Source organism: Copadichromis virginalis, linkage group LG18 (genome assembly GCF_057382275.1).
Source record: "Copadichromis virginalis isolate Kocher_CV1m ecotype Utaka linkage group LG18, C_Virginalis_male_GT1.1, whole genome shotgun sequence".
Taxonomy (NCBI): domain Eukaryota; kingdom Metazoa; phylum Chordata; class Actinopteri; order Cichliformes; family Cichlidae; genus Copadichromis; species Copadichromis virginalis.
The window spans coordinates 8088067-8115573 of NC_140635.1; the positions used below are offsets into that span (position 1 = coordinate 8088067).

The window sequence follows — 27507 nt, forward strand, 5'->3', positions numbered from 1 at the left end:
GTTTATGTGAGAAATCTTACAAACATACAGTACAGCACTTCAGAGTCACACTGCTGGCGATCGAAGATTAAGATAAATTTGACAAACTGAATGCATTCTGTACTGCACAGGAGACACGACACAAGATTGATTGACAATGGTCTACAGCCAATCAGGACGCCGAACACAATGCGCTGTTAAAAAAAAAAAAGCATGCAAAATTGCACCAAAAAAATCAGCGAAACAGCGAGACCGCGAAAGGTGAACCGCGTTATAGCGAGGGACCCCTGTACACAGTGTATATCCCATATGGAAGCATACTAGAGAAATGATGCCTAATCTGATTAAGTTAGAGCGCTCTCGTTATAATTGATTTAAGTTTCTTGAAGGTGACAGCCCACCTTCAGAAAGCTCTTCAAGGTGATCAACTTCCTACAATGACATTTTGAAAAAGTCTAGGTCATTTTTTGAGGCGGTAGGGTTTCTTTGCTGCCTGCGTTGAGTGCTGGAGGGGACATAGCGAATGTTGTTTAAGAAGTCGTAACCTTTCTTTAAGATGTTACTTTCTTTAAGGATGTGCAAAACAAGTTTTACAGTCTCAGAGAAGAGACACAGCGATGTCTCTGACAGATGGATGAAAGGTAGAACAGATGACGGATACATGAGGGAGGGATGGGAGATAAAGATGCAGAGATGAAGAGCATTTGTGAGAAATAGAAGTCAGGGGGTGGATAAAAGGGAAGATGAAAGCAAATAGGAGGCGATGGAGGAATCACTTTTAGTAGACATGAAATGGTGAGAGGGCAAAAAGATGGAAAGATAGATGGATGAAAAGACCTGATGGGAATCCTGATGACTGGCAAGCCATATGTTAACGATGGCAGTCTGACAGCCTCTGGTTTAACCCTATTCACACACACACACACACACACACACACACACACAGACTGTAAGCCATGCATCAAGGCTTACAGAGTCCAGCCCCAACACATGCTACAGTGAATGGGTACCATCCATCACAGCTGTAACTAGACAGAGATGCAGCAGCAGCCAAGACTAAACCAATCAGATGGCAGTGTGTGTAACGACCATCTCAAACCAAAAACAATCTAAAGTTATTTTAGAGTTTGAGCTGTCCTCAAACTTATACAGATGTTTTTTACCAATACAACCCTGAAGTGACAAAAAACCTCTGTGTGCTAAAATAACATAGAATACCAGAACCAGAAAATAAAAACAGAAATAGCATGTTTCTTCTCAGAGGAAATGTGCTTAACTGCAAAATCGGTGTGCTAAAAATGCTCTTACCAACTGCAGTAGCATGTCTGAGTGCTAAGATGCCTTTCTTTTGTCTATTTGTGTACAAACCGCTGAAAGGATTAAAAAAAACCTGACGTAGTTACTGCTTGATTATCAGTTTGATTAAAAAAATCTTACATATGGACACTCAAAAAGCCTCTTAGACTAAAATGTATACTTATGTCAAATATCAAGAACTACATTGCATTTTTACATGTTGCCATTCTTTATACTTCAAATATTTGTTCATAAATGGAAAGTCAGAGCAACAACAAGCATTACTGATAACAGATAACCTTTAAAGGTATCACACAGAAAGAAAATAAGATCAGTGGTTATGTAGCAGCTGGGAGCTCCACAAATAGCTTGACAATATGATGCAAAGAATGATGAGCCATCAGATGATTTTAGCTTCCATTGAGACCAGCTGATCTTCGGGGACTGCAGGGAAATTTGAGTTAAGAGCCAGAGCTAATGCTATGCTGCTTTTTTGTGCATAGGGTGCAGTTAAAAAAAATCTGGCAATCTACCATTAAAAAAATACCAAACATATAGGTTCCCTCCAACCAGCTGACCTCTGCAAGCACCTTACAATTAAAAGTGGTTGTCCAGAAGCTGAGGATGTTGCATGCTCAACCACCGGGACACCAGTTGGTCACTGCAACTATTTGCAATGGGTCGCTTAATGTAACAGAAATTCAGTGCAATCACCAGATCACCACCACTCTAGTGTGACAGTGCCATTACATGTATTATGTGTGTGCTTTTGATTTCAGCACACAGAAAAACATCAACTTTCAATCTGACCAGACAGACTGGCAATAGTACAACAGTTTTCAGGAGAGTGCAAAGCTTTGAAGCCCAAAGGAGGCACAGAAGGACAGGAATGGGACAGTCACATCGCAAATTAACCCACAGCATTAGACAGTCAACACAGTTTACTGTAGTGTCCTGGGGTGTCTAAAAATACAGGAGTCGTTTGGTGAAACTGACACAGTCTTGACTCGCGACCTTCCAGTATATCCTCCCTGTGATGGTGTCCTCCTTACCAAAATCAAGCTGAAGAGTCACTGTTTTCACACAACGAGGAAGAAAGCATGCAGTGAAGGGGCACGTGTGCAGGGGAAGTTCCACTGTGTGATCTAAAAAAGGCAGTAGCACTGGACATGTACCAGATTATGACCCCGACTAGGAGATCAGACAAATTTATATCAGGTTATAGTTTTGGCCAATAACGTATCTTTTTTGTGTCTATTTCTTTAAATACATTTTTTTAAAAGAGGTTTTTAATAAATCTGTCCCACGTTTTTCTCTTAAATACCATTACTTCTACTCCAGTATGTATGAGGAAAAGTCTGCTTCCATAAATGGCTACCATTATGTTTGTGTTGTGTTGTACCTTGTCTGAGCAGCAGCTGTAGCTTTCCTCTCTCTAACTCCAGGCTGAGGCTGACGCCTTGCTGCCCCTCTGCATGCAGCAGTATCCCAGAATTCCTCAGGGTTTTAAACTTCAGAGAGACAACCTCTTTGGATGTCTGCCACGGCCCGGGACTCAGCCTGTACACCAGGCTGCTGCTGCCACCGTTTAGGCTCACCACATCAGAGGCTAAAAATCAAAAACAAAATAGATTTCATGATAAAAGAAACGAGAGCAAAACATTGAAACCAGAATCTTAAGCAAAAGCTTAACAGTTCATATCATATAACCCTGAAACAGACAACAGTCCTTGTGTTTGTGCAATTTTCCTACAACATCAGATTGTTCAAAGCTCCGACTAATAACTGGGTGTCAGAATTGCTATTAATACCATGTAATATTCTAATTCAAGGTTCTTAAATAATGCTTATGCTACCCTGCATAAACTCACAGTTACTCACACTTGTTACTCATCTACTTGTACCTGTAATTCTGTGGTTGTAGCAGACAATTTGTTAAACAGCGAGGGAAAACCTTGCAGCAAGGACTGAATCTGTATTCTGCTTAACACTTTTCATCAAGAAGTCTCTCAGTTACTGCGTGCTGCTCGCTGGGGATTTGGGCTGAGGTCATGTGAGGAAAACGGTGTAGGTGGTAAAGAATGAACTGCAAATACTGAACTGTTTAAAGAGAGCTGCGGCTGAGTACAGCATCAAAAGCCTTTTCAGTTGTACAACTAATTTCTCCGACTGAATGTTTCTTAATGGACTTGGCAACTCTTTGGCTTCCTAAGGCTTACAATCAGCCAACCACTTTGCTTGCAGTAATGCTCTTATTGCATTGTACAGTGTATTTCCTGCTGATTGCAGAGCAGTAGGCTTGGGCTCAGAAGCACCGAGTCATCCTCTGCGTCTGAAAGCTAAAAAACATTACTTGAAGTCGACTCTGTGGACTATCAAGCCATTCTAATTAAGTCCCAGATTACATTTTGTTCTACAATATTACGTATTATGTAATTACAATCAGCCATATCCCTGTAATTATCCCCAGAACATATTGTTGATTATTTTTGACTCACTACCTGCGTACTGAAATAGCACTGGACATAGTGAGTGCAGTAATTAACTGGACATAGTTTTACACACATATATTTGATTGATTGCAGTAAATATAATCATAGAAACACACACATATGACAATGGGAAGAAATTAATAAAAAATACATAAATAGAGGAGACAAGTCCCTGTAGCTATGCTGTTGCTTTCTAGCATCAGTTAATTAGCAGAGAGCAATTTAGACTGGTATGAATATCATACTTCAAAGACATGTGGTTATCAGCAAGAAGGCCTACAAAATGGACTAGTCTGGCCCATGGGATGGTTTCAGGAATACTGCAGAGAAGATGGGGAAGAATGTTTGTATTTCCCACTGTTTGCTTCTGTAGGAAGCATTGGGTTACAGGTTGTTAAGAATAGAGGACGTCAAGGGACTGGTTGTCCAATTCTTAATGTCATTTGAGTCAGAGATCTGAATCATAATCGATGTTTAGCCTTCCTAAAATCAAACTGGACTTGTTGTTCTATAGATCTGGAGGTATTTTTATAGTGCTCCTGCACACTTAAGATTAACTTGCGCTTTAATAACTTAAACATTTGACACCTCTGTATTGCAAGCTGCAGACAGCACAATTGTCTGTGTCTACATTTAAGACAAACTATCCCATGGGTGGTAATAATTTAACTCCAAAAGTCATCCTCGTGGTGCCAAGAAAATAATCTTTACTCCATGACTCACTGTATAAACTTTAAATCCATCCAGCAGATGCTGGTATCTTTCAGGACCAGCTTAACCACCTACTGTCATTTACAGACTTTTGACGCTAAGATAAGATAAGAGATAAGATAAGATAGAACTTTATTAATCCCTCGGGTGGATTCCTCTGGGAAATTCGATTTCCAAAAAAGCACAGCACCGACAGAAGTTACAGAGTTATACACACACACACATATATAAATACAGAGACAATATAAATAAAATATACGAAGGGGATAAATAGAATAAATAGGAATAAAAATAAAAATACAAGTGAATTGCACATTTCAAGTATTGAGTCTATTGCACCGTTGACTATTTACAAAAGTATTGCACAAAAGGTATTGCACAGTGAGGTAGTGCAAAAAGAAATCTTCCTTTCACAGAAAAATGCTCTTTTGCTGAAGATGTAGTGAAAATACTCCTCATTTATACTCCATTATTCTGCCTTCTTACAGTGTTTTACACTATTAGCAAATAATACAGATCATCACACTTCCAGCACTTCCAGAAACCAAAAAGCTCTGGTGTGTGGCTAATTCCACTAATTAACTTTTTAATCATGAATAGGTTTTTTTTTTGTTCAGGTTTGCATGGATTTTAAGAAGTTTAAACTCTCATGTAGGCCAGGGAAAATGTTCTCCATCCATTCTTATAATGTTAACTACAAAACACATTATTTTGTGTTTCCTTAAAAAGACTAATATCCACCGAGCATTTACATTCAGTGCATTTCTCACACTGTGGCAAACCGTTTGTCACCAGCAGCTATATCGCAGCTCCCTGCGATGTATTACATTTGTTTTTCCGGGGAGGATTCTGCCGTGAATGCTGCATTAGTTTTCTGCAGGAACACCAGGAATCTTCTCTGACAACTGTGACACCCGCTGATAAATATAGCACACAAATATATCCGTAAGTAACTTTTGAATATTTCCAAACGACTATAGGCTATTCATCAAAATCCATGTTTTAATGTTTCTCCAAATCCATCTTCTTCTCACGCAGACAACAGTAAATACAGTTAAATAAGGATATATACAATGGTTTTAGCATAAATCATCTTTATACTTGGCAGATTACATGTGATGAAGATGCAAGTACAAGATGTAAGACTATAAAGACAATACAGATGTCACGTAAAAGTGGCGATCACCAAGAACAAACTAAAGAAAACCTGAGGACACTGTTGGTACAGTTTCACACTGCCGGGTTGTTTTTATTAGAAGAACAAAGAGTCTTATAAGAAAAGAAGACTATGTGTCTTCTTCTAAGAGTGACATTCAGTATGAATTAGAAATAAATGGAAAAAGTAGAACACTTTCAAAAGACATCTTTTGAAACCAAGTCGTATTTGTGAAATTGCTTTTTCCTTTTTAGTATATTCAAAGCAAACGAGCTGATGTCCTTTTATTTTTATACTTCTATTTTAATATTCCACTCAGAGTACAGCCGGCGAAATATAGGCGGAAACTTGAAATAATACACAGAGACGGCTGTGGAGGAAATCCCAGGAAACCGTGTTTGCACATGAATAGTTATTGTTTGCTAAGTATATTCTAGCATGTATATGTAAATATATGGAGTTGCTTTTGATATTCATGAGTATGTCGTGTTTTGATTAGAGCACAGAAATCAGGGCAGAGCAGCAAATGAACGCTGAGAAGACAAAAGACTACAAACACCTGCTCGTTTAAGAAAATGAGCAAAGCCTGTACGTCTGACTGTACACCTTAGCTGTAAAGGGAATAAAGACCAGGATGAAGAGGAGTTCCATTCATTGAAAATATAGTCTAATGTGTTTAAAGTCATGCTGAGTCAAGAGGATTCATATTTTATATGGAAAAAAAACAACAACTCACATATGTTATGTAACTGAATGTGAATAAATCTGACAGCAATGCTTATGTGCAAAACCAATGTCGTATTTGTTTAGTTCATTGTACTGATGCTACGGCTGCTGGGGCCAGCATGTATAAAAGCAGCTCTTAACTCTTAACAAAAGGCTTTCAGTGAAAGAAAAGCAGCCCAATAACAAAATCATGAAATGTATACATTTCTCAAGAAAAGACTGAATAAAATTCAGGTGATCCAGTCGGGATAAAGAAGACAGAACTTACTGTAAGGACATCCGTAGGTTTCCAGTCGCAGTCCGATCCGTCCGCTGGGATTCCAGTCCAGAGGAATGAGGCGGAGAAAACGTGCAATCGCTGGTTGCTGCAGCTTGTATTGAACCACATTGTCTGCATTGCTGTTACCTGGAAATGACTAAAAACATACAAGCAGAGAAAAAAAATGACATGTAAATATTTACATATATAAATATTTGCACTGGAAATTCAAGTTTTTTGGTTTCCTGTTTGTAGGTTGCCCAACCAGTCTACATGTGTTTTGTGGACTTTGAGAAGGTATTCGACCATGTCCCTCGGGGGGTCCTGTAGGGGGTGCTCCTGGAGTATGGGGTGTCTGGCCCATTGCTATGGGCCATTCTGTCCTTATACAGCAGTTGCAAGAGCTTGGCCTGCATAGCCGGCAATAAGTCGGACTCGTTCCTGGTGGGTGATGGGCTCCGCCAAGGCTGCCCGACGCTGTACCGATCTGTTGTGGTGAAGAGAGAGCTGAGTGTAAAAGCGAAGCTCTCAATTTACCAGTCGATCTACGCCCCTACCCTCACCTAAGATCACAAGCTGTGGGTAGTGACCGAAAGAACGAGATCCTGAATACAAGCGGTGGAAATGGGCTTCTTCCGAAGGGTGGCTGGCCTCTCCCTTAGAGATAGGGTGAGAAGTTCGGCGATTCGGGAGGGGCTCAGAGTAGAGCCGCTGCTCCTCCACATCGAAAGGAGCCAGTTGAGGTGGTGGCTGGGGAGAGGGAGGTCTGGGCTTCTCTGCTTGGGCTGCTGCCCCGGATAAGCGGAAGAAAATGGATTGTAATGTGCTTGCAGTCCGAGCTTTCTTGACCAATCGTGTTTGAGGAAGCTTTGAGGGCATATAATTCACACTGTATAATCCACATTCCCAATAATATAATAATATATCAACCAAGACTACTGTCGGCGTATCTTTTTGTTGTTTGCTTTCTGTTAATTTTTTTTTGCATTGTTGAAGAATGAATGGCTGGGGGAAGAGGAGGTCTTTGATTGGGTGTCTTGTGGCTCCACCTAAAGTCCTGACATATTGGAAAATCTCCCCCAGGGACTAAGCCACAAGAGTAGCCTATGACTGCAATCATCTTGATATTAAAGAGTAAGATATGATATGATATATGTAGCAAGCTGTAATGTTTATCATGTCAAAATTTTCCCACATTCACCAAAGCATCGAAAGCAAAAATATAAAAGCAGTAAAGTAACATTTTTAATTGACGATAAATCGGTAAGTGTTAAGGAAGCACCGAAATAACTGAAAATCATTTAGCAGCTGTCCACTCAACAAGATCAACCGTCCCATTAGCATCATTAAAAGGGGACATTTACTGTGTACAGGGTCAAATACATCCACATGTAGTGCAATTACTGATGCAATATTCACAATATTCTTTCCTTGCTCTGATACTCCTTTAATCACAACGCTATTCCACCTTTTTGTTGAAACAAATAAGAGTTTTGTGTCTGACTGTGGACTATTTCAATCTTTAATCAATGGGCTGTAAAAGCAGGACGATCAATAGTAGTGATTCAGCTTCTGAGATGGAGGGTCAGCGCTTTTTCTGTATTTCTAAAAACACAAATTTATGATTATTTGTAGCTTTTTTATTTGATTTAATCTCAAGGTCATCCAGTCTAGGCTGTTTTATCTAGTTCTCACTTGGCTTACCACCTATGTAGACACACAGCGCTTTTAATTGGGTAAAATGAAAGGCAGAGATATGCCATCTGTGTTGTACTTAAATGTATAAAATAAAGCTGATCACACTGGCAGCTTATATAATGACCATGTTAAGGACACAGCACATTTCCATTAGGAATTGGAGACACACCATGCTGTATAGAAAAAGCTGTTTCTGATGGGCAGATGAGGCAGGAAGCAGAGGTGAGGGGGAAGTTTAACAGCAGTTTGTATCTTTTCAGATTTGGAAACTTTTCCTTTGAGGAAATTATATTCATTAACCTACTTTATGCTAAAATCCTTCCATAAAATGTGGAGTGTTAGCAGCGAATTGGTTTGTCGGTCTCTCTCAGACTCTGGGCATAATGCCTGATGGATTTCTTTCCATCTCCTCCATCTGGCTATCTACCCTAATTACATGCCTCCCTTGAAGTTGACACGCAGGTTAACTCGCTCTCCCAATACTGAATAAAACTTAGACACTTAATTAACTTATTAATTCCTCTGTAATCAAAAGAAAGTGAATTGGATCACATCATATGATGAAAAGAGACTCTATGTTTGACTGAAAGGAAAAAAAAACATTCAATGTGAAATCTGAGAATTCATTTTTGAGACTTTTATGTATGATTTAGTTCACTTTGTTCTTTAGAGGATGAAAACTTTAAACTCTTGGTCTTTTGAAACATCTGAAAATCCTCACATATAACATGATACTGATGCTCTCTTAAAAGAAAACATATACTCAGCTCTTAAAGCATTCTTATGTTTAAGAAGCTGAAAACAGCTGAAATTTTAAGTGGAAAGCTATTATAAGGTAAAAAAGAAAAGAAAAGACTAAAGCAGTTAATCTGCAACATCAGCGAAGTTTGGAATAAATTGTATTATTTGTATCATGTGATCCAATTGCACCAGGTTTTTCTTAACAGGAATGTTCCATTAATGTTAGGAGGTTTTTGATACTACATGTTCCTTTGAAGAGACTAAAAGAACAATAGATGATTGTTAAAATAACAGCATGTTGTTTGCAGACAGGATGTGAGCATAAATATTCTGACTCAAAGATGAAAAATTTGTGAACCAGACCTGCAACCTCAAGACAGAGACCTCATCAGAGAGTGCTGGAATTCAGGGCCAATGCTGTTCTGCTGAGAAAAATCCGATACAGAATTGTTTAGGAGTGTAAGAGTAATGTTTCTGTTCGTATGGAGTTGAGTGAAAGCTGCAGTCCAAAAAAGTGAGAGGCTGAGTGTTTCATCTGCTCAAAGCATTGAGGCAAACAGCAGGAAGGATGCACCAGAGTGATGAGTATCAGTGGAAAATGACAGAGGGGGAAGAGAATCACCTGGCGAGAAGAAGGAGGGCGACAAGCAGTAAAGACAGCAAATAAGAAAACAAAATAAAGTAATAAAGGGAATTTGAGAAACAGGGAAAAGTGAAAAGAGCAGGACTTGTTTCCTCATCTTCAGCCCTCCAGGCAAGAGAAAGCAAACAGATAAAGAGGAACGAGACAATAAAGAAAAGATGGATTGCAGTATTTCCAAGCACCCACGGGCTTCTGAGGAAAAAGAGAGAGAGAGAAAAAAGATGTCATCCTCAGAGAGGAAGAGGAAAACAACAAATTCCCTTCCCTGGTCTTCTGCCCACTAAAGCAAAAGTCGCAAATGATCCAGGAACTCTGCCATTAACTTTCTCTTCTGGAAGAGTCTTTATGCCTGGCTGACAAATTCACAAATTTCCGAAATCCTTTGAAATGTGACTGGGTTTGTAGAGAACTTGTGTAGCACCTCAGATCAAGATGTTTTTAAACTGTTAGGAGCAGTTTCCTCTGCTTTCTCAGAAAAGATCCACAGTTCTGAGATTAGTTGGATTAAAACTCAGCTCGACTTCTAATCAAAGCTCCTCTCTGCAGCTCTGTAACAAATGCGCTTTCTTCCTGGATCAGTGTCCATGTACACAGTGGAAAATTTGCAGGTTTGTTGTTTGAGCTAGTGTCCAAGTCACAGGGAGCATGCAGGTACATATTTTGAAGTGGCTCACTGAGCTGACAGGATTCATCACTGTGTTTGCTTTCAACACCAAAACTACTTAGTATTCTAGTGCCATTATACTAAACCATGTATCGCCACTGCAGTGGGACAAATACAACAGAGTCCAACATGACACTTGTGCAATGAGAAAACGCCAAAGGGAAGTGCTGTGTCTACGAAGAGGCGGGAGGCGATGCCTCGCTGCGTCTGTGACCCATCTTGTTGATTTTTTTCATTAATCAGCCCTACAGAGACCAGCTGAGGCTTTATCACTTCATGCCTATGTTTTGCCATGTTTCTGCCATGTTGTTAGTTGTGATCAGTGGGGGAAAAGTAATAAAATGATCCACAGGAAGGTAACAAATTACAGAAGAATTCTACAGAAGGTGTCTGATTAAGGCTTTGGGCCTGCACAGGATTTCCAGAACAGCTTCACTGATCCTTTCATGTCTATTTCACCCAGTGCAAACAGTACTGTGATGAGTACACAGTCATTCATCGCAGCACAAACGTGATCATTTTTGGTTAATTTGCACTGATCCTTACGGAGACAAGTGGAAATAAGCCCCGTGAGCAAAATCCTCCTATGGTAGAAAGACTTACTGGACTTAAGTGGTTCTGGTTTTCCTTTACATTTGTTATCTGTCTGTGTACTCTGGTTCTGTCTTTAGGATGTACTTTAGTGAAACACCTAACTGAGTGTGTAAGAGTGAGGGCTTTTTTATCACGTGGCCTAAAAATGAAATGTATATAAAAAATGAATTAATGAGGAGCACAGAATGTTTTTGTTTTTTAAAACACACGCTCTTTCCATTCAGTCTCATCTATACTCCTGGGTCACACACATCTTCCACTAATCAACAGCAAAAAGTGTCAAGCGATCAAGTGTATGATGCAACATCAGCAGACATTGTGGATGGACTTAATTTGTTAGATCATTACATCTTTTTTTAAGATCGAATGGCCAAGGGTTCATCGGAGTCTGTGAGTGACACATGCCCTTTTCTGTTCTCTTAGATGACTAGCTGTAGGTGAAGCTGTTTTGGACAGATAAGAGCAGAATAATGTGTTTAATCACTGCTTTTTGTCTTTAAAAACAAACAATGGCCTTAACCTTCTTGCACTTAAAATGCAATAATCACATGTTTGATTTGAGATTAAAAATCAAAGGTTCATCGTGTACAGCTGGGGTTAGCCTTTATAAGACAAATCTGTATTTTCTGATAGAAGGGGTATGTCTATAAGTCTTAAATGTCGGATCTTATTTGCATTTAGTTTGAATCATATTAAAGGGTACAATGTAAGTAGAGTGGTATTTATATATAATTTATTTTAGTCTTTCTGACTTTTCAAAGCGCTTCAACAAGCAACAAAACATAAAGTGCTTTGAACAGCAAGAGCAAGAAGAACTGTTATTTAAATCTATCCATCTATCATCTATCTATCTATTTTTGACTGCCCCATTTGACTGCCTCTCTCCTCATGATCTGCAGCTAACAGTGGTGTCAGAAGGTCTGCAGACTCAGCAGATTCCAACCTGGGCTCATACATCAGAAATGAAAGGATAAATGCATAATGGCTGAGTTTATCTGTACAGGACAGATCAAGCCACAACAAGACAACACATCACTTCATATGACTTACAATAAATGCATCCTGTTTAGTGATCCCTGGGGGGAAACACCACAGTGCAATACAGGGTAGGAGCTTAGACTTATTAAGTTTTTGACTCATTTAATGTGGCTGGAAAGAGTGATTGTTGGGGAAACTGAACAACTCAATGCCACACACATCCAAAAAGTTCTCTTTTGGTTCACTTATTTTATTGTGTAACACTTATTGTGTCTGTACTGCAGGTAGTGAGGCAACAGAATCAGCAAAGACAGCAAGCTCATTTATTCAGCATCTGACTTTAATGCGGATGCAGTGATTAGCTGCTTACAAAGTCCTGAAATAGGATTGTTGTTTCCAGGTTGCAGTGAAATGTGAGTTGAAATTGTGTAGTGTGTGGACTGTGTATGTAGACTGTGCTTCTTTGTCAATTTGGCACTGGGGTAAAAGACAAACTAACAAAATTTATGGATGCATGGATTATGGATTACAGCATTGAATTCAATTTGATTTTCAATAGCGCCGCAATGTCCTTTATGTTGTAAGGTAGAGACCTTACATCAATACAGAAAAAACAGAGAAAACCCCAAAAATCAGGACCCCTGTGAGCAAGCACTTTGGCAACAGTGGGAAGGAAAAACTCCCTTTTGACAGGAAGAAACCTCTGGCAGAACCAGGCTCAGGGAGTCAACAGTCATTGTGAATTTTTCCTGGAAACAGGAGAAACCTGGGGAAAAGGATTGTTGGCAGGAGAGCAGCTACATTCACCAGTCAGCATCACAAAAATAGGAAGAGGGTATTTTAGTCTGTTGTCACTCTGGTCTATGAAACTTCTTTATTTTGTGTGTTTGTTGTCTATGGAGAAGATCGCCAAACCCTACTCACCCCTATGCTGTCCTCCTGTCTGTACTGCTTCCAGTTGTGTCCCGTGTCACTGAACATCAGCAGGTAGGACGTCAGCCAATCCGAGCTGCCATAACGGCCTTGTGTGGCAACAGCTGTGATCTTGGTGCGCTCGCCTAAGTCGACCTCCAACCACTGATACTTGTCTGAGATGAGAGGAGACCAGCCTCCAGCTCCTGCAGACAGATGTGAATATAAAAAAAAGACACCATTTATAGATAAGTGATGTATTAGATGTCCATGTAGATTGGATGAGATGAAATAAGTTCTGGTGAGGAGAAAAGAATGAATTGCATTGCTTGACCTTTCATTGTGAGCCAAAAATCCAACTTTTCAGTTATGAAACCCGAATAATGAAAATTGATTGAACCACAGTATGCATCATTAGAACCATTCAGAAGCTATACTCAAATATAAATCGTACTTTAAGAACTCTCTTTAGGAACTTAAAAAGTTGAATTTGTCACGATGCACAGGGCCTTAAAGTTTTGGAACAGTTTTGGAACAGAAGCATATTTATAGGTCACATGTAAGATTAAAAGATGCAGAATTCAATTCAATTCAATTTTATTTATATAGTGTCAAACACAACAACAGTTGCCTCAAGGGGCTTGCCTCAAGGTAAAGACCCTACGTTAAAAGCATTAAATATTTCAAAGCAATGAAAAAACCATCTCCAGATAATGTCTGTGTGTAAACTGTAGATCCGTAAAAGATCTGCTTAAGACAGCGACACTAAACCTGATCACTTCATCCTTTTAAATTTAATATATTCCTTATTTGATTAAATGGAGTTCATTCTGCAAAGATATCCTGTTGCAGTGGTGAATGTTCATATTTAAATTTCCAATAATGAGGTCAGTAAATCTAACAGTCCATATGAGCCAAAAGCTTAGAGGTTAAACTGCTCAAAATGCTCCATTTCAAAACATTTTTCTCTACCTACAGCTCTGTATAAGGTCAAGGAGAAGAGGAGGTCACGCAGGCGCTTGAGCTGATAGGTAGCCCCACCTATGTGCTTATTACATAGCCAGTCCAGAAAGTTGGCTTAAGGGAGAAGAAAGAGAGCTAAAATGCTTTGCTTCACACAGGATGAACTGTGGGCTGCACCAAGGCCCAGAATAATATGAATAGAGATCATTCTGAACTATGAATCATGCACAGCTACTCCAGTAGAATCCAGTAAAAAAAAACTGAACTGGAAATGAGTGTTATAGGTCCAGGTATAGGTTCATTGCCATCCATCCATTACAGGCACAGCAGTCAGACAATCTATGACCTCCCTCTCCCTAGCCACCTCCTCAACTCATCTGGGAAGTCACAGAAGTATTCCCAACCAGCCAAGAGCTTGTTATTATGCATTAGTTAAACTGATTTGCATTACATTAAATTGCTGACTTGTTGTGAATGAATGATATTGTTTTATGATGCATTATATTGCTGAGTTATAAGAAATACTGTTCGCAGAAGGTTATTGTCTAATTTGTCTGAGTAGAAGAGAACAGAGTGTGCTGGAGTTTTCTGCCCCATTTCAGCAGGAGCAGATAAACAGGGAGCCAAGGTCGTAGCTTAGGCGCTGTGTGAGAGAGAGCATGTGAATGTTTAGGCTTTTTATGATAAGGTGGAGGCACCAGAGGCTATAAAAGTTTGAGCAATGCTCCACCATTTTGAGATTTTGAGGCTGTCTGCATCAGTGTCCATCTCCCACGTGTGTGATCATTAAATCATCGTTTGACTCAACCCGGCCGGACCAGTGTTGTTATTGTGGTTTTTTCTCTTGTCTCCATCCCCAATATTTTGAACCTTAACAGCTATAACCTCTTCATTGTGTCCTGGGTCTGCTCCAGGGCCTTGTTCTCTAAGACATGCCTGAAACTATCTCACCTAGGAGGCATCCTGAGACAGATACCTGAACCACCTCAACTGGCTCTTTTAAATGCTGAGGAGAATCAGCTGTACTCCAAGTGCTTCCCAAATGACCAAACTCCTCACCCTGTCTCTAACGGTGTGTTCACACCGAACGCGATGGACGCGAATAGAGCGTCAGGTTTACATGTAAAGTCAATGGAAAGGCGCGATGACGCGCGATTGCGGGTCCCGCGAAAATTCGGAAGCAGATTTGCGTCGCGAAAACGCCAAAACGCGTGAAACGCGCGTCAGTGTAGCGCGTCTGGCGCGTTTGACTCGCGAATAAAACCACGCGCGTGAGTTTTTGTGTTGCATTTTGTGCATACGCGCGTTTCGCGTCTACCGCTCGAGTTGGAAAAATCTGAACTCCAGCGTCAAATCGCGCCGCGACAACCAATCAGGAGCCTGGTGACGTGGCTGTTACCTAGGTCAAAGGGGCAGATCCAGCCAAAGCCTTTCATACTTCAATGGAGGGGAAGGCTAATCAATGCGGTAGCAAACAACTCGGAGCTGTACAACACCAGCTGCTTTCAGTACCGAGACAGGAATAAAAAGGACCGAGCTTGGAGGAAGATATGTGAAGAGATCGGGCAACCTGGTAAGTTCATTCATTTCTCTTTTGAAAGTTTTCACTGACCCGGGGAAGCCGCACAAAAGCTAGCAAGCCACCGCTATTTTCCCACTGACGTACAAATACCGTTCTGCTTTTATGCATGTTATCATTTAGGAATATATTTTATTGTTTATTAATAAACAGCACACAGTGGTCCCGCTGTTCATCCGTCACTGCTTTGCTTTTTCGCTGATTTTTTATTGCACAGTACAGCATTGCATTCTGCAGCCTGATTGACAAATCTGCTCCGTGCCGTGTCTCCTGCGCTTGCCAAATTTATCACGTTTGGTTTTGATAACCATCGCGTCCAATAGAAAAAACAGCACAAAAACACCCATAACTAAGACCCTCATTCAGAAATAGACACCTGCACCGTGAGGGAAAAAGGCGCACGAAAGTGGCGGGCAGATGAAGACAAACCGCGGCATAATAATACTTTTACGTTTTGCAATCTACAAAGGTTTGCACTTTGAGAATCAATTGTGAGAACTGTGACCAGGGGCTAGTTATTCTGAGAACCCCTGCAATAAATGAGGGACCACTGTCTACTCTACGATTATTATATCCAACCTGTTAACATTTAATACTGTATTGATAGAACCAACTGATTCTGCAGCAGAGCATCCCCAGTCCCTGAGCTCCTGCTGCTGCACCCACAGATATGTACAGCAAGCACTGATACCTTTTTAGTCGGTGGGATTGCCTTGTGATCACCTTTACTAAATATCTACAACCAATCTGATTATATCCTGTTATTGTTTTTTTTTTTTTTTCAATGTTGAAATTAAAATCTAGTAGCAGCCTTCTCATTTCTTTGTGTTTTGTGCTGTTTTACAGGCCCACAGAGGAGGACGGCTCCGAGGCAGATGAGGGACGGGTCCCAGGACGGTCCATCGGCGGTGGAGCTGGCCATCCTGGAGTCCCTGAAGAGGCCACACCAGTCTCCAATGGAGCATTTCCTCCTCAGCCTTGTTCCTGCTCTGGAGAGCAGCTGGTCCTTTTTATTCCTGTCTCTCTGTAAATACTTATATTTTATATATTTATGTTTAATGTTTTTCTGTTTGAGACTTTTAATATTATTTCAAATAAATGTTTATAATGACTAATGTCTCAGTTCTACTACACAGCAAATGTTGGCACACAACTTGACACATGTAGAATTTATTTCATATTATACTAATGACAAAATATACTGATACAGTGGGATGCAGAAGTTTGGGCAACCTTGTTAATAGACATTATTTTCCTGTATAAATCGTTGGTTGTTACAATAAAAAATGTCAGTTAAATATCATACAGGAGACACACACAGTGATATTTGAGAAGTGAAAAGAAGTTTACTGGATTTACAGAAAGTGTGCAATAATTGTTTAAACAAAATCAAGCAGGTGCATCAATTTGGGCACCACAAAAAAGAAATGAAATGAATATTTAGTGTATATCAATGTGTGTGTCTCCTATATGATATATGGGGTGCCTTTGTCTGGATGTGCTTCCCATCCAGAGCTGCACAGCACAGAGGAAAGTTCCAGCGCTCCTGGAATCCCTCTGTGATGGAGCGCCAGTCTCCAGGTGAAGGCACAGCCATGAAGTCGTCCACTAGACAGTCCCAGATGGACGTCGCTGCCTTGGGGGTGATCTGGCTCACCGTGGACACACCGACTCTGAAACTGAACGCGATGGTCCTGAAGGAGTCCCCGGTGACAAGGAACCTGGACAAAATTGTTCAAAATCAGTATTATGTGTACTGCAGTTACAAAATACATTATTCAAATTCCAAAATACTTTTGTGATGTCAGATATAAATCACAAAACTTAAATCTTACATAAAACATTTTGTAATTATAAGGATAATTACAAAATGTATATTAGATAATATCTAAAACAGTTGTGTTTTGTTTTAACTTTAACATATCATAATTTGATTGGTAGCAACTTTCACAACTACAGTGAGCCAATCACTCATAATTCCTAAACATGTCAATCAGGTAGGAATGAAGTGAGACATTAATAGAAATAAAGAGTTGTGTGTTGACATGTAGCCCTTTCCTTGCTTAAATCATTAATATTTTTGAAAAATTTATCTGTGATAAGACAGCTTATCAAGATAGAACCATGTAACTAGAGATGAACCAAACTGTTCAGTTTTATCTAACTCTGTTTTAATAAAGGCTGTGACGCCTGCTATAGAGTCTGACAGCTGCAGGGATTATATACAAATATTCAACTATCCCAGAATTAAACCAGGTCTAAATAAAAAGGAGTGAGTATCACTACAAAGGTTAACTCAGTGGTCCTAATGCTACAGTTTGATATCAGCAAACACCGAGCGCATACATTGATGTGACACCACAGCCATGCTATCATGCAAACACTGATAACAGCATAAATCGAATTAAATCGGGACTTGATGAGACCTTCTGAGTATCACTAGAAATATTATAAAGAGTCGTCTCTGTACCACAGTTTGCTATCAGTAAACACCGAGAGCATTCACTGTTAGCATAGCACATCCATGTTAGCAGTGTATAAATGGATGGATTAGCATATTAGCACAGATATCAATAAAGGACTACCGTATTAAACACTTTTACTAACCTCAGGCAGACGGACAGGCGCTCTGCAGGTGGGATTGAGCGTCTGTAGTTGGTGTCTAGGCGGGCAATGCTGGGACCGACGAGGGAAAGCAGGTCCTCAAACTGGCCGACGGTGATAGCGCTGGAATCGGCCGTCATCCAGGCGCAGCTCCTGGAGCAAGTGGTGAAACTCACCAAACTGCTCATGCCTCTGGAGGACCTGATGGACCCAGGTACGGCGAGGACGTCTTTTACGCTGCTGCTCTGCTCTCCACAGTACATAGAGAAGGGAGACTCTCTCTTCAAGCGCTAGCTCGATAGCTGCCATCTTGCAAAGATACCGGTCTGGCACAACTCCCTCCCACATTCCTCCCACATTTCCGGTTCACGCGCGTCAAAATATCATATTTTGACGCGCGATGGATTTTTCTTGGACACGCGTTGAGACGCGAATGTACACGCGTCAAATTAGGGGCGTTTGGGGCGTTTTATTCGCGTCCATCGCGTTCGGTGTGAACACACCGTAAGAGAGAACCCAGCCCCCCTCGGAGGAAGTTTATTCCCGACCCTCGCATTAGAGAAAGTACACTGATAGTGTGACATGAAACCGTCCTGAACAAGTGAAGGTTTAGTAACAGGGCACATAATCAATTTTCATAATGTGTAATTATGAGAATACACCATTGGAACAGAATATGGAAAAGCATAACAGATCCCCTTTAAGACTGAGCCAAAGTGAGGTCCTGGAAATCAATGTAAGTCAATATAATGTCCTCTGAAGTGGTAAACCCCAGTTGTGTGTGTGTGTGTGTGTGTGTGTGTGTGTGTGTGTGTGTGTGTGTGTGTGTGTGTGTACACATTAGTGAAAACATGCACACTGCTCACAATGCATGCAGAAGTGTGGGAGTTATTGACAGAAGTCTGCCTGGACAGATAAACTGGAGTTGATTAAATGGGCTGCTGCACAATAAAGAGGTGTTAGAAGCAGAAAAAGAGAGGCAATTTCGTGTGTGTGTGTGTGTGTGTGTGTGTGTGTGTGTGTGTGTGTGTGTGTGGTTGCACGTGTGGAGCTCAAACACCAGATGGACGAATTCTGAAGAAGGAGGCTGCTGACCAGAGTCCCACTGAGCTCACAAGCTAACACGCCCATGCTGCGTGTCAGAAAGCCGTAGAGAACATAAACACGCTCGCAGCCATCTCTCATTTTCTTTTATCAGCTTGGAGCCAATTATTCTCTCAAAATGCTGCTGTGCAGGCAGGCTAAAAGGCAAAATCATGCACAAAGCTAAATAGCTGCAGGACCTCCTCTTGCAACCCTATGACAAAATCTAGACCATCAAGATCAGATTACAGAACACCGGTGTCATTCCAGATGGCCACTTGTAAGATTTGGTGATTATGTTTCCTTAAAAACCTGCTGTGTCACCGAACACCGTATCCTAGCCAATTATGGCTTAGAGCAACCTGCATCATGAATAAAGGAATTAAAGCAGAAAGAACCAGTGACAGAAGCTTTGGCATATCAAAACACATCACAAATTCCAGCTAAAGGCTCATCGAGTATCCTAGACAAATACTTGCATCTTACCATGGCCTAAAACAACAAAAGAACAACGGATCACACTGACTGTCTCATTTCCAGGTGATATCAGGTGGCTTGAAGTCATATGTTATCAGTTTGGCCCATTAGATTTAGCTTGCTGCTTCCACTTGTCAGCTCTGCAGACAGTTTGTGCCATCATCTGAGAATGAATGCAGACCATAGGCAGCACTGTTACTCACTGGTTCCTTCAAAACGAGGTTCTTGAGCATAATTTGTGCAGGGCCTTGCTTTGTGGAGTTTGCATTTTCTCCTGTGCTTTTATAGTCTTTCCCTGAGACCTTCATTTTCACAAAAGAGATTATAAGCCTTCGAAAAACATGACAGATTTGAATGTTTCTGTCCAATTTTTGGGAGCCGGAGCTGGGTCAAAGTGGAAGCAGGTTTAGCGGGGTATTTCAGACGTCAGTTTGCCTAGCAATGCTTACAAGTTCCTCCCAGTGGACTCAAAGATGCTCCCGGGCCAGACAAGTTATATAAACTCTCCAGCAAGTTCTGCGGTTTTCAATATTTTGAAAACTGTCCCTACTGACAACCTGAACTATACAGGTTGTCAGTAGGGACAGTTTTCGAGGTAAAGAAGTTCAAATGGGAAACAGTAGTTGGAACAACTATTTATTTTGTTTATCATTTTAAAATAATGCAGAACCATGTGGCGGCAGACTGATGGGAAAAAAACTAAACGGTGAAAGGAAATCCGTGCCGGTCTGGTGGCAGGTCCAGTCTGATCTTTAAAGGCCAGAGCTAAGAACTTGACTAACAGACGTGTCCAGTGACAGCAGAACAGAAAAGAGCAGACACTCTGACCTTTGCTCATAAAGATAAGACTGTGGAGAAAAGAAGAAAGAGATTAAAGCAAAATGACTGAGAGGCTAAGAGGCGTTACAAAGATTTACTGTGTCCACCCTGTCACAGTAACTGCAGCTAATACAATGGAGGTGAAGTGATGGTGGATGGTCTGAACACTTTGTGTCACGGCTGTCGCTTTAAATCAAAGAGATCGTTTTGGATTCTTTCTCCCCCACTGTCTGTCAGCATACCTGATCTGACCACCTACAAAAAGAGCTAAAGGTTAATGGAGGTCAGGAGTGTGATATCACAGCCTTTATGGCCAAACAGAGGATGAAATTATGAATGTAGCCCGACGAATCGGGGCAGAGTCACGCTGCGCTGCATACATTGTTATTTTGCCAAGATCTGTTTTGGATGTTTATCCAAAAGTCAAATAAACAGTGATTAACGTTACACCTGTTTCAACTTTTCAGATAGTTTTACTGACAGTTGTCTTTTCAAGGAATACTCTTACCACACTGGCAAGTCCACCCTTGGGAACTTCCCAAAACAGTTTAACCTTTGGGCTGCTGAGCAGCTCAAGGACTCTTCAGTGATGGAAATTTGGGAGAGCCAAGTGCATTTCTTCATTCCCACCCAGATTTATCATGATGGCCTTTAGGGGTCAAATTTTAGATCACCATTACCATTTTCCCACAGACTCTTATAGATGCAGAACCTTTGGAACTAGTGGATCTGCTGGCCATTCCAGAAGAAATGATTTAAGGCACTTTGAATTTTAGAAACGAAACCTACACCTGAATTTCCAATCTTCGGTACTGAATGATAACATTTAGGGCATTTCAGTCTGGTGTCTCAACTCCACACAGAAAGCCTGAAGGCGGTGGATTTGACCCCAGAACCCGCTTGCTGTGAGGTGACAGTAGTAACCACTGCACCACTGTGAGTGTCATGCTCTAAGAACCTCCTGCAGTCCAAGACAAGCCACTTGGTGACAGCTGTAGAAGTGAACGGGAGTGCAACTGCTTGTCCGTCTCTCTGTGTTACGTCCCACACCCCCACAATCCTGAATTAGATAAGCAGTTAAGAAAATGGGTGGATAGATGGATGGATTCTGGAGCGCATGACATACAATTCAGCACTGAATGGAGAGAAAATGAGGTGTTTTTCATAATTAGCTGCCCGAGGGCAAATGCAGTCTTTGTCTAATATTAATTATCCAACAATATTGGAAGCTGACAAGTACAACGTTGGTGAATGAGTATAAACAAATTACTATTTCACCTTCAATTGTGCGCTAATACATGATCATGCAGCTACAGGCAGGCAGACTGAGTGGAACAGAACAGAGGCAATGACCAGAGGAAGAAATAAAAGGAACTGAAAGACAGACAATTAAAAAAAGTGAGACAGGAAATGGTAGAGAGAGACAGGCAGCTTAAAGGGATAGGAAAGCAGCTGGAAAGACATGTAACAGATTGATACAAGCACCCGACCCAGAATGAGCACTGGTCATTTGCATGAGAATACCAAGTCTGGAGGGTAATTTCAGCAGCCTGATAACATGTCAGTCGGACAGAAAGTCCACCAGGAGGCCAATGAGCTCGATGCGGCACTGACAGCAGCACCAGGCTGAGGAATACTGCAGGTTCTCTGCAGGAGAAGCAGGAAAGATTCATCCATATGAGATGCTACAAAAAGAGCCCATGAAGAAAGTAATACATCTTATTTTAGAGTGTAAAAATCTCAATTTGCAGAATTTGCTGAAATAGTTTCAAACTAATCAAAGTGTTCGTGGGGTTTCCGACACTTGCAGTTGACTTGATAAATATCAGGTGTCCAAACTAATTAACTAATTAATGAATCTGTTCTGACCTTTGTGATAATATTGCTGTTTTTGCAATTTATGGAAACAAGAAGATTACTTTCAAAAGATCCAGCATCATGTAAATTTGGGGAATTTATGAATTATTCAGACTAGAAACATGAGCTTGGACTGCTGCAAATATAATTACATGCAGGGAAAAAAACAGATACTTAAGTAATACTATTTTAGAAATAACAACTTTTTGGAAACCGCAGAGCGTAACTGAATATGAAAATCAATACCTGATTAGTTGGCTGCTCTTACATAGTTCCAATTTACAGATTCCAATTAAAGTTTAATTCTGCCTTCAAATCCAACCCTTTGGGAAAATGATTACTGTGGCACAATAATTCTTTTCAAGTCAATTTCAGCATAATTGCAGTGGCGTCACTGATAACTGTCAGCGGCGCCTACAGAAGAAAGAAAATGTTTAAATATGAAGACTGCTATTAACATTTGGCAAGAAGACCGAGATGGCTAAATGACTTCTTACCAGTGAAAATAAAATGTAATGCAGATGAAGCAGAAGATGGACAGGGGCAATTCAGCGAAAGGATGAGGTGGGATGGGCAAGATATATGGAAAGAAAAATGGGACATCACGAAGAGAAGGAGAGAGTGAGCGGCAGAGAAAGGAAAGATAAATGAAGGATAACAGTAACCAGTGGGGAAACTGAAATAGTTGAGTCATTCATCCTCCAGGTTTCTGTTAATAGGCCATTCATCTCCAATCAATAGACTATAAAGGGGTTTTTATCCACTTCTGGTGTCCCCTTCAGACCTCCAATGTGATCAGCTACATCAGGTTAAAGTCCCAAGTACATTGTCAGGCCCTCAGGTGAATGTGTGAATGCAAAGGGAAGGTGCTTTGTTTCATAAAATGTCTGGCTTAAAAGGATATTTTTGTTTCCTTTATAAATGACTTTGGGATTTTGTTTTTTTGTCTTTCATTTGCAAATCCCAGTGTTGCTGCCTTGTTGTTGTATGGCTGCTGTGGCTGAAGAGGCGGAGAGGGTCATCCACTTATTGCTTTAAACCCTCCAGTCCTGGGTAAGACATCTGTTATCTGCTTGTGCTGGGAGAAGAGCTCTATGTACAAATTTGCTTGCGGTATAAAGTACTTTGAGTGGTTCCTCTGGATCTCTATTAGCATCCTCATTATCATCAGATTCTTCCTTAGGTCTTCCATATATGTGAAGAATAGTATAAAGCCATATACAAACAGTCCATTCATTCCTTGCGTGCGTCAGTAAAATATCAAGCTGTAGTTTACATAAATGTGCAATATTTCCAGACTGAGGTGAGTGGTGAACCTCGAAGTTCTCAGCTGGTTTGGTTTTACTTTCTCTCACCCTTTACATATAATGACTTCCACTTTCTTCCTTCTGGAGAAATACAGAAATACAGATCAACTACTTGATCGACACTGAGGTTTATACACAGACATAGAGGATTTATTACTTTATAATTTAGTACAAATTAGTCTCATAAAAAAATACAGAATTGCACTCAAAAAATGATAACAGCAACTTCAACTTCATTGTAGTTACTTGAACATGCACACCGCCAAGCTTCAACATATTAACATTTTGTATTTGAACATGTTAATATGCCAGTTTTTAGCTCAAAGCACCACTGTCCCTGGCAGGGAAAATAACTGATCTTTGAAGATCACAGTTTCTGTCAAACAAAAGGCTGTAATTCAAAACTGGTTCAGTGGTTAAAGGAAGCCAAAAAAATTGTTTTTGTTTGCTATCAGCGAACACAGACCTCCCATGATTAAAGAATCACTACAATCTTCTGTTCTGAGGCTGCTCTGCTCGTATTCACATTTTTTTGGTGTATAAATGTACTTGGTATACCATGAAAAATGGAATTGTAATCTATAGTTATTCCATTTAAAGTGAATAATCTCATCACATATAACACATGTTCATGACCTTCACTGCTCATCAATAACAATAAAGTTTGAATGAGTGAAACATTATAGATTTCTTGTTATGGTGTGCCGTGTAGGTCATATTTAAAGCCTGATAATCGGTGTTCACTTAGTGGATAAATGAAGTGAGAGTGAAGCGGCTCCTTAGAGAACAATCAGAGGAAGCAGAGTTTGCAGCAGAGATGGAAATGAGTCGGAGACATTCATTTATTCATCGATTTCCTCGGCAAACAGCTGGGAATGCTCCCTGGGATCCCGAACCAAGAACTTCCTTATCTACTGGCAACATACTAGAGCAAGATTAGGAAAAATAAATGCATGAGGGTTACCGCTGTCTTGAAATTATTTGTTAGGACATTGAACCAGATGTTGCTGTGGGATCTCAGCTGGTACTCTATTATAGCCCAGGAGTTCTTTCATGTTTAAATGATCTGTTTCTACAGACTTTCCTTCACACATTAACGGCAACCCCTGTGGATACACTGTACTACTTAAAGAATGTAGAGTTTATTCTGGGTCTTTTGACTGTACCTGGATTATTTTAGTGCAGGGGTATAGTAGGGCTGGGCGATATATCGAGTTTTTTTTTTTTTAATATCGATATATTTTCATACGAGATATAAGATGTGGCAATATCGTTTATATCGATATAGTCTATGTTACGTTATAATTATACTTGTGGAGCCGCAGGTTTGCCTCTCTTTCGTCCACTTTTGTCTCTACGCAACGTTACTCGGCCTCGCCTCTCCTTCACTGAACACAACTCCGTCTCCCCCATAGCTTCACCTGCAGGCAATGACAAGATGAAAGCGGAAAATCTCCGTTAGCGAGTTACAGCGGATGGCCCCGTGCGTGGGGCTGGACGGCGTCAACGTGTTAGCGAGCTAACCACGCTAACGAGCTAACCGCGCTAACGACATGCAGCCAGGAGGGGCTGCACGGCCTAAAATCCTTTCATTTTCTCAAAACTCGACAGTGTGCCTTATGTATGAATTCTGGTTGTGCTTACTGACCGCGAACCGATTTTATGTGGTACACAGCGCTCAGCAATCTGTCAACAAAAGTTTTAATATGACTTTGCTAAGCTACGGAGCTGCACCGCTTGATGTCGGAGGATTACGGCTACCGGGGAGGAGCCTCGCGGAGTAGTGATGTGCGGATCGATCCTGAAATATCGATTCCTCCGATACCAATCATTTATGTTCTAGAATCGATTCTCACATTAAAATATCGATATTTTAGTAATTTAGAGTAAATTTGTAGTTTATCATTAACAGGAACACAGTGGAAAGAAACTATAACATTCGGATTGCCTACATTCAAAGGAACTACTTCCTCTTCCGCCTTTCATAGTCATGTGCGAAATACGGCTGTATAAATGTCTCGCAGCCCCTTGGCGTGCGCACTCACAACAATGGCTGAGCGTAATTGTGCGGATGTATTTTACCTCCACAAACAGCTGAGCCGTGGTTTGCAATAAATGTGGCAAAAAAAGTGAGGTGTTGTGGCCATACTTGCCAACCTTGAGACCTCAGAATTAGGGAGACATTCAAAAGGGCTGTTTGGGCGGATAAATATATTTTACAGGGTTTATTTATCGGATAAAATACGTTAAATGTCACCGTTATTATTGGCCGGCCCGGAAACAGCGGGGGTGTCCAAATTCAGAGGCTGCTTCCACCTGAGGACCGGCCTTCGCGGTCTAAAGAAAGCCGGGTAGTACGTCACGAGCTCCCTCGGTGGAGTGAAACAACAGTTTTCTGTTTGACGTTTATTCAGCTGTGTGAAAACCCCGGAGGAACCCTCCCGAGGGAATAATAAAGTTTAATTTAATTTAATCTAATCTAATAACTTTAATCTCAGCCAAACCGATTTACTCACGAACAAATAAAACACTGAAAAAGCCAAACAAGAACATTTTTAAGTTATCAAAGTGACTTGTACATCATGTTTAACCCGAGTGGTGAAAGACCGCGGGGGTTTGAAGACGATGTGTCGGTCGGCTCAGATATTTGAAGTTTACACAGCTACATTCTCACCTGAAAATATGTTAAAAGTTTTTTTGCGACCCAGAAAGAGAAATAAGAGTGATATTAAAACTAAGTCGCTGCCGTCATTGTTGGAAACTGGAATTGGCTGGGCCGCGCTATGAATTCTGCGATATGGTTTTTCAACTTTGTTGTCCGGGTGGAAAATCTGGAGAAAGGTGGGATTCTCCCGGAAAAATCGGGAGGGTTGGCATGTTGTGGCAACATCACTAACCTTGTCAAACACCTCAGAGTAAATCATATCACAAAATATGACGAGCGTATGTTGAGGCGAACTGAAGAGGAGGAGAGGGACAGGTGCTGCTAGGGTGAGAGTCTCTCACGGAGTCCTCCAGGCAGGCAAGGTGTTCAAATAGCACACAACTTTAGTTTTTTTATTTCTATATGATGAACTCTGCATTATTAAGTGATAAGAAGAAGGTATTCTGATGTCCTGTAATCATTATGACGCTATAATTTGAGATACAATAAATAAAATCCGTTTTGTACAAAGTATCGGTATCGGATCAGTATCGTCGATACCACCCTGAATATTACTTGGTATCGGATCGGAAAGGAAATCAGTGGTATCGCACATCACTATCGCGGAGTGATACGTACTGTGTGTGTATAAGGACCACAAATGGCACTTGTTCAGAGACGTGGTGCAGCTGTGAAATCTGTCTCTTTGTTATTATGCTCAGCGTCTATTAGTTTACATTTTGACTGCACAATTGTGAGCTTTTTGTTATGCACAAAAACAACATTTTCTTTTATTTATGGACCATGATTATTTAATAAATGCTGATAATTTTTTTTGAGTAATTTCTTCATGTACATCTACGCTGTATGTAAATAAAAGTGCCCGTGTGACATCTGGGACACAGTGTGACTAAGAACTCTCTTTTTGTTCTTAACTTATGGCTTTAAAAAAAAAAAATCGAGATATATATCTTATATCGCCATCCAGCTAAAAAATATCGAGATATGAATTTTGGGTCATATCGCCCAGCCCTAGGGTATAGCATCAACATCATGTTTTTATATTCATGTAAATTTAATGAACTGGAAGCCTGAGGAAGTTATTTTGTCCTATAATGCTCTCCTCTGTGGCAAATTTAAAATGTATGGGTCGGCTGGGGGCAATTCTAACAATTGTCATATTTTTGTAAGACTACAAATTTCAATCTAATTTCAGTAAACAAGCTTGAGTCCGAAACCTGACTCTGCACATGCTCAGTGAGATCCTGTCCGAACCTTGATAAAGGTAAGGACACGAGTTTGAAGAAAAATACTGATTTTGAGGA

At 40.6% G+C, this 27507-nt stretch overlaps 2 protein-coding genes across 3 annotated transcripts in view; both read right to left on the reverse strand.

Moving 5' to 3' along the window:
- LOC146687183 (contactin-associated protein-like 4) overlaps positions 1 to 27507 on the reverse strand; it is a 157875-nt gene that overhangs the window by 88765 nt on the left and 41603 nt on the right. For both annotated transcript variants that reach the window (XM_085440006.1, XM_085440007.1), the window contains exons 3-5: positions 12862 to 13055; positions 6629 to 6776; positions 2678 to 2884 (exon numbers count right to left, since the gene is read on the reverse strand). In XM_085440006.1, the coding sequence (XP_085296132.1) occupies positions 2678 to 2884; positions 6629 to 6776; positions 12862 to 13055 (549 nt within the window). The remainder of the gene's footprint in view (positions 1 to 2677; positions 2885 to 6628; positions 6777 to 12861; positions 13056 to 27507) is intronic.
- On the reverse strand, positions 16546 to 18500 carry LOC146687191 (uncharacterized). Its single transcript, XM_085439664.1, has 2 exons — positions 17999 to 18500; positions 16546 to 17112 (listed from the first exon to the last, which is right to left on the reverse strand). The coding sequence occupies exons 1-2, from the start codon at positions 18256 to 18258 to the stop codon at positions 16842 to 16844; spliced, it is 531 nt and encodes a 176-aa protein (XP_085295790.1). The 5' UTR covers positions 18259 to 18500; the 3' UTR covers positions 16546 to 16841.